The sequence below is a fragment of the Stigmatopora nigra genome, chromosome 20 (genome assembly GCF_051989575.1).
Source record: "Stigmatopora nigra isolate UIUO_SnigA chromosome 20, RoL_Snig_1.1, whole genome shotgun sequence".
Classification (NCBI taxonomy): Eukaryota; Metazoa; Chordata; class Actinopteri; order Syngnathiformes; family Syngnathidae; genus Stigmatopora; species Stigmatopora nigra.
This window is the reverse complement of record NC_135527.1, coordinates 6,625,657-6,639,224: the sequence shown is the minus strand read 5'-3', so window position 1 is coordinate 6,639,224 and position 13,568 is coordinate 6,625,657. Positions and strand designations below refer to the sequence as shown.

Sequence of the window (13,568 nt, the reverse complement as noted above, 5' to 3'; positions counted from 1 at the left end):
CATCTCACAGGGGGATGCAGGCTCTTCCGCAGCAGGCATTAAGGTAAAACCCTTTGGAAAATCTACCCGGCAACAAGACATTAACCCCACCTTGCCTTCCAGGGTGAACCTGGAGAACCTGGAAGAAGTGGACATAAGGTAATAATGGCTTTCTAATCAAGCAAACGCACTGCTAGCCTTTCCGCTAGCTAAATTCGTCAACGTAAGAAATGCTAGCGGCGGTTTTGTAAGATAAAATTAATCCGGATTATGGTTTTGAGACCAGAATCCCAATCTGGACCATGAGAATCCCCTTAAACAGATCCTGACGTTGGACTTTTCGCTTTCAGAGCATGGTGGCGCTCTCTCATTTCGTTTTCTTTAGCTAGCAACAGGCTAACCTCGCCGGATTGGTTCAATCCTTACGAATCTTGTCCTGAGACAGCGGCAGGTTCTTTTAACGAGCCATGTGAATAACTCAAGCGAACAAGAGCTCTTAGCTAACATTGGCGTCCTCTTTCCTCGCTATTTACAGCCACTGCAATTGTGCTGACATCCTGACAAACGATTATCCCCAACATGGCTTCAGACAAAGTTATTGTCTCGTCTCCAACTCCGCAAAAGACGGCACGAAAAAGCCTTTTTGTCCATTACTTTTATAACGCTCTTATTCGCCAAAGTGTAAATTTACAACCCTTTTCCCAAGATCCCTAGAGTGCCGTCACAGCTGATCACTCTCACCCAAAGCTAATCATTCCCTCCCATGTGTCATAAATACGCCCAATTTAACGGCGCGATAGATCACCCGCCGTCAGACGCTGTTTGTAAAAGTCTTTCGAGGGGAAAGGATTGTCGGAGAATTAGTCAAACTTGTCAAAAAAGTCAGCCAACTTTTGATGGCGAGCTATGTCAACCTCTTAATGACTTTTGAGCTAGCGCTGCTTTAGCGCAAAGTGCTTTTTTGCATTTCTGCAGTGTGTGACAGACGCAAGAAAGATTTTTAAAAACAAAAACAAATGGCTGAGTGGTATAACAAACTAATCTATGACGACGGCATGGTTTGGTATGAAAGTGCATGTTCGCTATCTTCACTTGGATTAGCGATTCGCTAGCCAGGCAGAGTATGACGTTATCATTTGTCCGATGTTTTCAATTGGTCGATGGATTTTAATTTTAAAAAAGATGAAAAGACTAAAAGAGGACTATATATTCATCAATAATTACACTTCAGGCAGACATTTTATTTAATTATTGACATTTAATTCAATAATTTGCATATCTAGTAACAAGAACCTTATAAGGTTAGATACATCAATACTTTAAAGCCATAAATCAAAACAATTACAAGTTTATTGATTAATCCAACATGCATAAGCAAAAACAACATCTGTAACTATAATAACAATGAAGGTATTTAACAATAATAAACAGAGGAAACTAAGAACAAACTTCATTTGAATTAAAACAATCACACACACTTCATTTGAGATAATAATTACATAAAGAACACTATGCGAGTGTTCCTGGAAGTGATTGATATCCATCTCCTGGTAGCAAGAGTCCTTGACGACTCTTCAAACCCAGATCAACAGTCCACGGAGCCCGGACTGGGTGAGATGTCAGATAAACTGTCCTTGTGAGAGGACTAGATGACTGATTACGACCCTAAGCACTCTTGGAAGAATGATTTAACAAAGAAATGATTAAATACACATAAATACAGGGTGTCTCAAAAAAAATGTACTCACTTTTAGAATAAAATGACCAGAAAACCTCATGTATTCGATGCTATTTCACTACACTTTGTTCATAAATAAAGGTTTTCTGGTCATTCTAAAAGTGAGTACATTTTCTGAGACACCCTGTGTATGTATATATATAATAGTTTTACAGAATAAACCCAACATTCCGCCATTTTTATAATATGTATGTTCTTAATTATTTTATAATAATCACAAAAGGAACTACTCCTGACTCGCATGGCTGATCTGAAAACGAAAAAAAAATCTGTTTTTTCCCATCACCAATGGAAACTGGACAAAGCAAATGATACGTCGTTAGCCAGAAGCCTTTTAGCTTAGCTTAGCTTAGCTTGGCTGTAATGTGTCCCAACTCTTCTTGTATAGGGAGAGCCAGGACTTCCAGGGCTGCCTGGACTTCCAGGGATTAAGGTAAATCTGATACCGTTTACATCCATCCTATCATAGCATTTTACCATACTCGCTCTTTATCTGCTTCAGCCCACCAGAGTAAAACTCACCCTTTTGTGTTTTATTGCGCTATTTCTTTAGCGGCGCCATTTGCATCCATCATTCATGATCACTTTGTTTTCAGAAGCTTTGCATTTCAGTTATTCCCGATGTAGTTCCACTCTAGGAATGGAATGGTTTCATTTGCAATTTGCATCGTTTCATTGGGTTTGGCTCACTTTGGTCCTTCGAGCCTAAAATGTAGGATTCGTGGTAAACCAGGATCTGTTAGGTTCATTTTTTAGTTATGTTAAATATGATATGGAACAATATAAGGAAGATATCGGAGCAGATAATCCATCATTTTAAAGCACTAAATTAATCTGCCAATTTAAGACATGGAATCAAAACAATTACAAGGTTATCTATTCAATCAAATTGCATAAACAAATAACACAATTAAGGTAAAAAAACACAACTACAACAATAATTGTATATCAGGTCATTGTTAATAACAATTTAGGTTGGAACTCATAAACAACTCATATTTCACTTATACATAAAATGATTAATATTCCATACATACATATAATGATTCATATTTCACTTATACATATAATGATTAATATTCCATCCATACATACATATAATTATTAATATTTCACTTATACATTAAATGATTAATATTCCATACATACATATAATGATTAATATTCTATACATACATATAATGATTAATGCACACATAATAGCATCCAGAATAACCCCAACAGGCACTGATATGGGAATTTTTTTGTTCCTGGTTCGAGTACCTTCAGAATCGATGCATTATTTGTTAGCACTTTCCATAACCGGCATTTAACTTCCCACTAGTATTGGTATGGGTACTTACTGATTTAATACATCTATATATATATATATATATATATATATATATATATATATATATATATATATATCGTTTAATACTGTGATGTGCTATGGAACATTAACCTGGGAAATACTCGAGTACATCCCACTGTTTGTCTGCAATGCCTCAACTGCCGAACTAGTGACGATGCTTATTTATTCCTGCTTTTTCAAGCTTAATCGTCCATTTCTTAACAGGCCTGAATGCTTGCTAAATCTAACAACATTTCGCTAACAAAGCACTCACTTGCTAGCGCTTGCATTCCGGCTAAGAGCCTTCCGTAAAGCTTGGGTAGCTTGGGCCTGCGGGATGGCCGCAGATGGTTTAGCGATTCGTAACCGGTCGGCTAGCTCCCCTACAAAGTCAAACGGAGCGCCGCACTTCATAGCGTCCACTCGCTCCTCGTAAGTCAAGGATTGGGGGCGTTTTTGGAGGGAAATCGGGACGTAGACGTGGGAATTTGTCGGGGTTGTCTTTCCATCTTGAACTTGAGGTAGTCTGAATCTGTTTGTCTGTTATATGTCTTGTTTGGTTTTGTCGTTTAGGGAGAACCAGGATTTCTCGGACCTCAAGGGGAACCAGGTCTTCCAGGCCTTCCAGGAACTAAGGTGTGTCCAAACTAGAGCCACGAACTTTTTAGATTTCAAGTCAAGCTTGATTAAAATGACGAAAGTTTAGCATGTTGCTTAGAAGACATGAGTATAACATTTTTAGGCATTAATGAGTGTTATTTGTTGATATATGATAGCTAATAGCTATTATTAATCGTAAACGATAGTCAATCAAATCGTGTTGTTGGTGAGTCTGCTTCAAAATTACATTACCGTATTTTCACGACTATAAGACGCACTTAAAAGTCTGAAATTTTCTTCAAAATAGGCAGTGCGCCTTATAATCCAGTGCGCCTTATATATGGAAAAAACTGAAAACCAAAAATGAAAAACCACCACTGTCGGATATTAAAAAAACACAAACGCCTGAACTGAAACAATACTGTTAAATATGCAGATGCCATCTTAGTTTACAACATCTTCCATCATATAGCTCCTCCCCCACTGCAAGATTTTATACAAAAAAAATGCAAAACATCAACAATGGCTGGCTCTAGATGTGACTGTAAAGTAGTGATTGCTTCATACCTGGAAGTCAATAGCAATTACCGTATTTTCACCACTATAAGGCGCACTTAAAAGTCTTAAATATTCTCCAAAATAGACAGTGCGCCTTATAATACAGTGCGCCTTATACACGGAAAAAATGTCATCCATTAAGAGTGCGCCTTATAATGCGGTGCACCTTATAGTCGTGAAAATACGGTAATTGAACTCAAATTGCAGTCTTCAGTTTTTACGTGCATTGCCTAGGAAAGACTGCACAAATTGTATCGCTTCCAAAATGTCAACCAATTGGAGCCAATGTGCGTTTCCTTTGAGCTGTGACATTAACACACTGTGAAGCCAGCTGTGGCACTGCACACACAAGCTGGAGGATAATGCACACGGGTTTGTACTGGATTGCAGATTAATCCCATGCCACTCACGAATAGGGAGCTGGAAGCATATTTAATATGATGGCTTTCTTATGTTCACAAAGCTTTTTGTCTTGTAAAAAAACTGTTTAGGAAAGATAGTAAAGTGGTAATGGTGGATTCCAGTTACATCTTTGTTTTACCACAGCTCCATCTGTTGGTGTTCTTTACTCAGTTCATGACAAGGAACGCACCAGAACGGGAAATAAATGTGTATATTTTTAGATTGCCGTATTTTCACGACTATAAGGCGCACCGCATTATAAGGCGCACCCTCAATGAATGACATTTTTTCCATATATAAGGCGCACTGTATTATAAGGCGCACTGTCTATTTTGGAGAAAATGTAATACTTTTAAGTGCGCCTTATATTTGTGAAAACACAGTAATTGCTATTGACTTCCAGGTATGAAGTACTCACTACTTTACAGTCACCTCTAGAGCCAGCCATTGTTGATGTTTGGATTTTTTTTGCATAAAATCTTGCAGTGGGGGAGGAGCTATATGATGGGAGATTTTGTAAACTAAAATGGCATCTGCATATTTAACAGTATTGTTTTATTTCAGGGGTTTGTGTTTTTTTTAATATCCGATAGTGGTGGTTTTTCGTTTTTGGTTTTCTGTTTTTTTCCATATATAAGGCGCACTGTTTATTTTGGAAAACATTTAAGACTTTTAAGTGCGCCTTATAGTCGTGAAAATACGGTAAATGTTTATTTGTGTGTTAAAGGGGGAGAGAGGAGACCATGGACCGCCCGGAAAAGGGGAACGGGGTGAGATTGGACCCATCGGAGTTAAGGTACGTCACCCCTTAGTTGAGTTATAGTGGGGCTATACCTTTAAATTTCTCCTGGGAGTTTGCATTGGGTCAATATCTATGGGAACTCGCCATTGTTTACGTCTGGTAGGTAGCTTCAATAAACGCTAGTCTAAACTCAGATGACCCACAGATGGTTTTTGCCTGGTTATTAAGAAATTAAATCAGGGACGGACCTCAAATAAACATAGTTGGTTATTTTAGTGAAATATGACTGCATGTCATTTTTTTAGGGGGGTAATGGGACCTAAGCTGTAAACCAGGGAGGTATTAGTTATCATCTAGATTAATCTGGGGTGAATAGGTCAAATAGCCTAGAAGAAGGGGTTGGTTCGTGAGCCGCGTTAATGTCAACTCGATTTCATCTGGGCCGGACCATTTTAGATATAATATTTAGATTTTTTTTTAATAAATGGATTAAAAGAACTGGATTAAAAGCCCTGAATATTCAGTTTTTTATAGATCTAAAATAATGTTTATTTTAGCTTTTTTTATATATATTTTTATATTTTTTTTAAATATTTTTTTAACTAAAAACACTGAAAAAATGGATTAAAAATGACAATTATTGATTTAAAAGGGGGAAAATCAGGAAATTTAATATACATTTATATTTTTTATTTTAATTTGATCCTAAAACAAAAGTTAGCAATCAATTTACTTTCCCGGGCCTTACAAAAGGATTCGGCAGGCCAGATTTGGCCCCCGGGCCGCCACTTTGACACAAATGCCCTAGAATATAAATATGCTCCCAACAGTCAAAAAATAATATATAAAACAACCAAAAATATCACAGGTTTAATCATTATCAATATCTGAAATAACCCAGAAGTTATTGAGCAAAAACTAACTAATTAATCCTTAAAAAAACGGAGTATTAGATTTGAAAAACCAAAAAAAATGTAAGATAACAAAGATAGTCTTATATAGAATCAAGCTATAGTGCAAATAAAAGTTATAATTTGAACTATAGTCGCAAAACCAATGACAAAAATTGAATATTTTTTAACCAATCCTTGAAATAGTTCAATATTTCATTCAAAAAACACTAAAAAATAGCGTATTTGAGTCATTTACTTCACTTTGTCTGATAATTATCGCCATTTTCTTGGTAGGGTTCGCAGGGTGAGTCAGGCACCCCTGGTCCAAAAGGGTCAAAGGTAACATCAATTCTATCCCATCACTAATTCACCTTTCAATTTTAGCCCTTATAGTCCAATCGTTGTTGTCTTTTTAGGGTGAAACTGGAGATAAAGGAGAGTTTGGGGTGGTAGGACCAAAGGTAAGACTTAAAAATTAAACTTATGTTTGTCATTTACATTCGTAATTCATTAAAATTTGCTATTGTGGATTTACAGGGACCACCCGGGCAAAAAGGAGAGCAGGGGTCTACGGAAATCGTTGACTACAACGGGAATATTCAGGAAGCTTTACAGGTAAGACAACCGGTAGTTTATATTTGTTTTTAAAGTACTGTTTTTTAGGCTATTTGAGAAAATGTTTTGACGTGTCGGTTTGTCTTTTCTTCTTCCAATCGTTTTGGTCGGCTGCAGAAGATTACCACTATTACAGTGACGGTAATTATGATTGGCTTTGTGTGTTCTAAAAATTGATATTTTGGGTTTTTTTTCGCATGAGGACAATCTTTTGGTTTGCAATGCAGGTATTTTTGTCAAATTTGATGTTAAATTTAACCATTAAATCAAAACAAAACAGTCCGGCTAGCACGTTGTGACCATTGTTAGCATCCGTTAAGTTCTGGTGTTCTACAAGGTCACTGATTGGTCACGGGTACGTTACAATTGAGGTCTGGTCTTCTTCACAGGGTCCACCAGGTCCCCCTGGACCAGTAGGACCACATGGCATTAAGGTATGTGCTAGTTATAACTGTTAAATGGACTTACAATGTGACGACCAATCTTTTTTTGTTTTGTTTTGCACCGGCAGGGTGACCGTGGCCTTCCTGGCCTTCCGGGTCTGGACGGAGAACGTGTAAGATTGCGTTTTATGTGGACTTGGTTTAAGATAGGTAATGGATTTTTCAACAAAACGCGTTATTGTCAGGGCTACAAGGGTTCTAAAGGAGACATGGGAATGCCAGGAGCGTCAGGAGACAAGGGAGCGACCGGTTTACCTGGCTTACCTGTAAGATGGTTGAAAAAAACGTAGCTGTGGTGAAGCGTGACTTTCAGGTCCTTGTTTTGTTCTCAAGGGTGTCAATGGTGTCAAGGGTGATAAAGGAGATTCAGGTCTACCTGGTCCTCAAGGTTCCTCAGTGAGTATTGACTTGCTCGCCAAGTAATTGTACTTTAAAAAATGCAAAAATGAAATAAGTTAAGTGAGTATGTTCTTAGGTCCATGGGACTCCAGGGGCTCCAGGACCTCACGGACCTCCAGGACCTATGGTAACTTCATAAATGACAATACAATCTATTATTAGCTGGGATTAGATTGGACTGGATAACTACACATACATACATATACATATATACATACATACACATATATACATACATACACATTTATACATACATACACATATACATACATACACGTATGTTCCTACATACACGAATATACATACATACACATATACATTACATACATATATATACATACATACACATGTATATACACATATACATACATACACATGTATATACACATATACATACATACACATGTATATACACATATACATACATACACATGTATATACACATATATATACATACATACACATATATACACACATATATTATACATACTTACACATATGTTATACATACACATATATTATACACACACATATATATATATATATTAAACATACACATATATTATACATACACATATATTATACATACTTACACATATGTTATACATACACAAATATATTATACATACTTACACATATGTTATACATACACAAATATATTATACATACTTACACATATTATACATACATACATACACATATATTATACATACATACATACATACACATATTATACATACATATATATTATACATACTTACACATATATATTATACATACATACACATATTGTACATACTTGCACATATATATTATACATACTTACACATATATATTATACATACATACACATATATTATACATACTTGCACATATACATTATACATACTTACACGTATATATTATACATACATACACATCTATATTATAAATACATGCACATACATGCATGCATACGGTAGGTCTTAACACTGCCTGGAAACTTTGTAAAAATGTCAAAAACAGTCATGAGTATGGTAACTTTGACTCCTTGACTGTCATTTTGATGGAAACCCACTAAAATCCTCATCCTAGAACCCTGAAGGTCTCATTTCTGTTTTTCAGGGACCCCACGGCTTCCCTGGACCCAAGGTATCCAACATCCTCTTTTCAACCGGCTCAGTCCGGTTCCCGATTGTAACGTCTTGAAAACCCTTCAACGCCTGTCTTTACCACGCAGGGCGAACCTGGTTTACACGGCACTAAGGGGGCACGTGGAGAACCCGGCCACAAAGGGGACCGAGGACCTTTAGGTCTTCCTGTAAGTACATCCCAATCCATTTGCGTGCTAATACCTGACAAATATTGCAGTGTGTGTGTACTTGTTGCCATTCATTTGCCTGATAAGTAACCAAGTTTTTAAGAAGTAAACCTTGCCATGGTTTTTCTAATACAAATATTCATCTGGTACTAATCCCGCCTTGTCCATGTCCATATGACTCATACGTCCATAACCACACCAGGGAGCCTCCGGCTTGGACGGCAAGCCCGGGACGAGGGTGAGTAGCCAAGAGGCTTCTGCTGTCCTGTCATCCATCACCCCCCGCGCTCCCTATTTGCATTTTTTGTATAATCCCCGAAACACACAAAACCTTGTTAGCATGAACGCGCTAAACTACAACAGTGCATGTGCATGCCGTCGTCCAAACTTGGACAAGATTGTCCTCAAATTGCATTTAAACATGGAGACACATGTTTTCGCAGGGAACTGATGGGCCTTCAGGTCCAGCTGGTCCAGCTGGCCCAAAGGGGGACAGAGTAAGAACCGATTGGGCCCCGATTCCATATGTTTTAGAACTGATTTCTTTTGTCATTTGTCAAATTAGGGCGAGAAAGGGGCGGCAGGAGACCTAGGACCGAGAGGGCCCTATGGATTACCTGTGAGTTTATTGTTTATTTTAAATTTTATTTTATAGGAATGTTAAGTGTGTTGATGTTTTTTTTGCGTGGTTATTTTGCAGGGAGCAGCGGGAACTCCGGGTTTGGATGTAAGTCTCGAAACTCCCCAAAAACGCGAAGTCATAAGTCAAAAAGTTTTTTTGTGTAGGCCATGTCATCATTTCAAAGTTTCCATTAACATTCATTGGCTAAATAGGGAGGGTTTTCATGTTTACTAGGTACTACACGGTACTCGGATTTTAGCAGGTGTAACATGTTTTCTCGCATATAAACCGTATTTGTTGATGACTTAATCAAGGGAGCGGCTTATATGCGCAGTAGACTTGGCATACTCAAAGTAGCTGTTACTATTTGTTGGTTATTTTCTGTTTTGCAGTAACAAAACAACCATTACTGGAGGAATTATTAACTTATTTATGATATTGACCCTAATAATGTGCTTATAATCGCTACAGTGGATGATTTTTCTCAAGATTTTACCTTCAAAGTAACACATTTTTACTCCCTATTTAAAACCATAAATATGAAGGTGAAAATTGGGAATCAAGTTGAGGCTTATACGCGAGAAATTGTCAAATTCTACGATTTTTAAGGTAATTTTAAGGGTACATCTTATATGGAGGGTGGCTTATATTAGAGAAATGGTAAAATTCTACAAATTTAAGGTAGTTTTTAGGGTGTAATTTATACTGAGGGAGTCTTATATGCGAGAAATTGTAAAATTTGCAGATTTTAAGGCAATTTTATGGCATCTCACCATGTTTTCTCGCATATAAGCCGTATTTGTTGATGACTTAATCAAGAGAACGGCTTATATGCGCACAAGACTTGCTATACTCAAAGTAACATTTACTATTTGTTGATTATTTTCTGGGTTAATCCCTATTTAAAACTATGAATACAGAGGTGGAAAATTGGGAATCAAGTTGCGGCTTATACGAGAGAAATTGTAAAATTCTACGATTTTAAGGCAATTTTAAGCAAACGGCTTATACGCAGAGGCATTCAATATGCAAGAAAATATGCTATGTTTTACCTTGAAGTTAATGAAGTTACCCATCTTCCAGGGGTTGCCAGGTTTGAGAGGAGAGAAGGGCGACCTCGGGGAAAGAGGAGAGAAGGTAGATGTAGCTGCGCCGATTTTAACACGAGACAACTGGTGTCAATGGACAGGATTATACAACCCAAATTCTTAATCCGTCGAGCCTAGCCCATCTCCAATTCATTCAGAACATGTGTACCAATCACAGTTGTCACTCAGTCACCCTCATGGTCATTCCAAGCCAAGTCCATTGACAACAGACTCTTAGCATCCATTTGAAATGACTGATTTCTTCCTCACTTAATCTGTAAAAACTGTTTATCCCACTGACTTCTTTCAGCTGATGTATCGTTTCACTTTTTGTCGTAACGCATGACAAATGTTTTGACTGCTTTTAAAAAACGATTCCCTTGTTGGCAGCCTTTTTCCGGCTACTCTTTCTCATCCTTTACGCCCTCCATACTCTAAAAAAGGTCTCTGCTTCAATCCTTTCTTATAATTCCCTATTGGCCCGAATATATGACTGTTTTTTTTGTTTTGCATTGAAATAACACTTAGAATCAGTCGTCTTATATTCGGGTTCTAGACATTATACCCATTTACAATGCTAGATGGCGCCAAGTATCTCAAATGGATATTATAATATTAAATCTAGTCCAATTCATCATTATAATATTAAAAAATAGTTTATTTTAGTTAGTTAAATAGTTTATAGTATATTTTTGTTTTTTTAACAATTTCACCCATATAAACTTGACAAAAGCTATTTGGAGAGATCTGTATTTTGTAAAAGAAGGTAAATTATCGCCCTCTGGTGGAAAAAGATTTTTTAGGTTTTATGTCTCCCTTTATAATGGCTATGGAGGGGACACCTGATCTTTGCTTCAGTTTTTTTAGTCCAAAATTTTGCTGGAATAAATACGGTCCACATTTAAATGATATTAAGTTTGTGCATGACCTGAATCAGGCTTTTCCTTCAAATATATGATTATAATCGATTATTTCAGGTGTATTGTTATAATCATATGTATAAAAAATAGTCTTTTTTTGAGTCTTGAAAAATAGTGTCGTCTTATATTCGGGCCAAAACGATAATCTCCTTTCCCCCCAAGAATTGATCTAACCTGTCATGGGCTCCCCTTCTTTATAATCTCCTCCCCTTTTTTTCATAATATGTCTTACCCAAAAGTATTTTTTTGACCAAATGGTTGTATCCACAGGGGGAGAAGGGAAAGAAGGGCAAAAAAGGGCCTAAGGGCGAGAAAGGAGAACAGGGTGCCCCTGGATTAGATGCACCTTGCCCATTGGTATGTCACAAACTGGTATAGGGCGGTTGGTTGGTTAGTTAGTTAGTTAGTTGGTGACCCCGGTTAAGGAGGGGCTTCCCTGCAGTCCACACCGAGGCTCGGCCCGCAAACCCAGATTACGGGCTAGATTACAGCCTCGGCTAAAGACCCGGGATTAGCCCCTCCTTCCCACGTATCGAGAACAGTCCGCATCGGTCCAGTAACACTTCGAGGTCATCTTTACAAACAGGGTTTCCGGGGATTTAAGGGTGAAAAGGGGGAACCAGGGCAACCAGGTCTGGATGGGTTGGATGCCCCATGCCAATTGGTACAGTATTCCTCTCTTTCCTCAACTACTGACCCCTCTGCATGCTTTTTATCACGTTAGACATCACACCAAGACTGGTAGCCATCTTTGTGTAGCACAACATACACTGCATGGGCTAATTTGTTGACCGCATGCTGCCTTTTTTGATGAAAATACGAAAGAATTGCTAATTCGGATAAGCTAGCAAGTCCCTTTAACGCAACCTTTTCTCCTCCCGATTAAAAAAATGTTTTGTTTTAGTACATTTTTTAAAAAATATCCTTTAACATGGTGCTAATGGATTTCCTAGCCCTCTCCTTTTAACTCGTTCCTTCCTGTTTCTTGTACCAATTGGGCCAGACCGACCAATCCGATGTTACGGAATGGGTTTTTGAGGGTTTTTGCGGATTTTTTTTAATCAAATGAGAGACTTTCCACCAAAATCAGATCTTTTTACAGTGTTGAAATGTTAAGATATTTTTTGTAGTGTAGAAAAACTCTCACCGCAGAAAGTTTCACTTAAAAAATGGAAAAATAGCACAAATTACCTCGATTTTTGTTGGGTTTTTTACCGTAAAGTCGTTTTTTGCTGGAGAATCGCTAATTTCTCAATTTTTTAGAACTAAAATGTGGTTATTGTGGGCGAATCAGATATTGTTGTAATTTTAAGAATCGGATTTTGTCTGTTTTTGGTGGAACCGCTCAAAAATGAAATAAAACTATGAAATATGGCCGCCAGTGGTTAAACATGGACTTAAAAAGACTTGTTAGCTTAAAGTTTGCATGCTATTTGTTTCATTTTCGTGTGTATCATTTGCATGAAATTAGACGTGTATCCATAATCATATCAAAATACATTTCCTTATGATAATTTGTGAAAAAAATGTCGAATTAGTGCATGAAAATTCATATTATACGTGCTTGTTTTCTTCCAAAAAATGCTAGTTTAAACCTAGCTATCAGCTAACTAAAAAAATAGAATAAAACCGATACAAACAAAAAATAACTATTAAAAAGACGAACAAAGCACATATTTTACTTATTTTTTTAGAACAATAAAAACATTTTTAAAAATATATATATACATATATATAATTCATAAATATATGAATTCATAAGCAAATTTCCAATGCTGGTTCAGTCTATATTGTGCGTTTTTTGCATTTTTTTTGCAGGGTCCTGATGGCTTACCGATGCCCGGCTGCTGGCAGAAGGTAATAAAAAAGTTATTGACATGTTTATTTTTAATAACTTGCATGATTTCACCCCACAAAAAAAGATCCAAAATGTCCG

The 13,568-nt window shown here is 37.1% G+C and overlaps 1 protein-coding gene across 1 annotated transcript in view; it reads left to right on the top strand.

The window, feature by feature from the left end:
• col25a1 (collagen type XXV alpha 1 chain) overlaps nt 1–13,568 on the top strand; it is a 67,393-nt gene that overhangs the window by 52,999 nt on the left and 826 nt on the right. The window contains exons 15-36 of the mRNA XM_077742234.1: nt 11–43; nt 103–138; nt 2,106–2,150; nt 3,624–3,686; nt 5,338–5,406; nt 6,540–6,584; nt 6,662–6,706; nt 6,783–6,860; nt 6,978–7,001; nt 7,250–7,294; nt 7,372–7,416; nt 7,489–7,569; nt 7,637–7,699; nt 7,779–7,829; nt 8,807–8,833; nt 8,922–9,002; nt 9,446–9,499; nt 9,568–9,621; nt 9,703–9,729; nt 10,708–10,761; nt 12,219–12,296; nt 13,451–13,489. Of these exons, the coding sequence (XP_077598360.1) occupies nt 11–43; nt 103–138; nt 2,106–2,150; nt 3,624–3,686; nt 5,338–5,406; nt 6,540–6,584; nt 6,662–6,706; nt 6,783–6,860; nt 6,978–7,001; nt 7,250–7,294; nt 7,372–7,416; nt 7,489–7,569; nt 7,637–7,699; nt 7,779–7,829; nt 8,807–8,833; nt 8,922–9,002; nt 9,446–9,499; nt 9,568–9,621; nt 9,703–9,729; nt 10,708–10,761; nt 12,219–12,296; nt 13,451–13,489 (1,137 nt within the window). The remainder of the gene's footprint in view (nt 1–10; nt 44–102; nt 139–2,105; nt 2,151–3,623; nt 3,687–5,337; nt 5,407–6,539; nt 6,585–6,661; nt 6,707–6,782; nt 6,861–6,977; nt 7,002–7,249; nt 7,295–7,371; nt 7,417–7,488; nt 7,570–7,636; nt 7,700–7,778; nt 7,830–8,806; nt 8,834–8,921; nt 9,003–9,445; nt 9,500–9,567; nt 9,622–9,702; nt 9,730–10,707; nt 10,762–12,218; nt 12,297–13,450; nt 13,490–13,568) is intronic.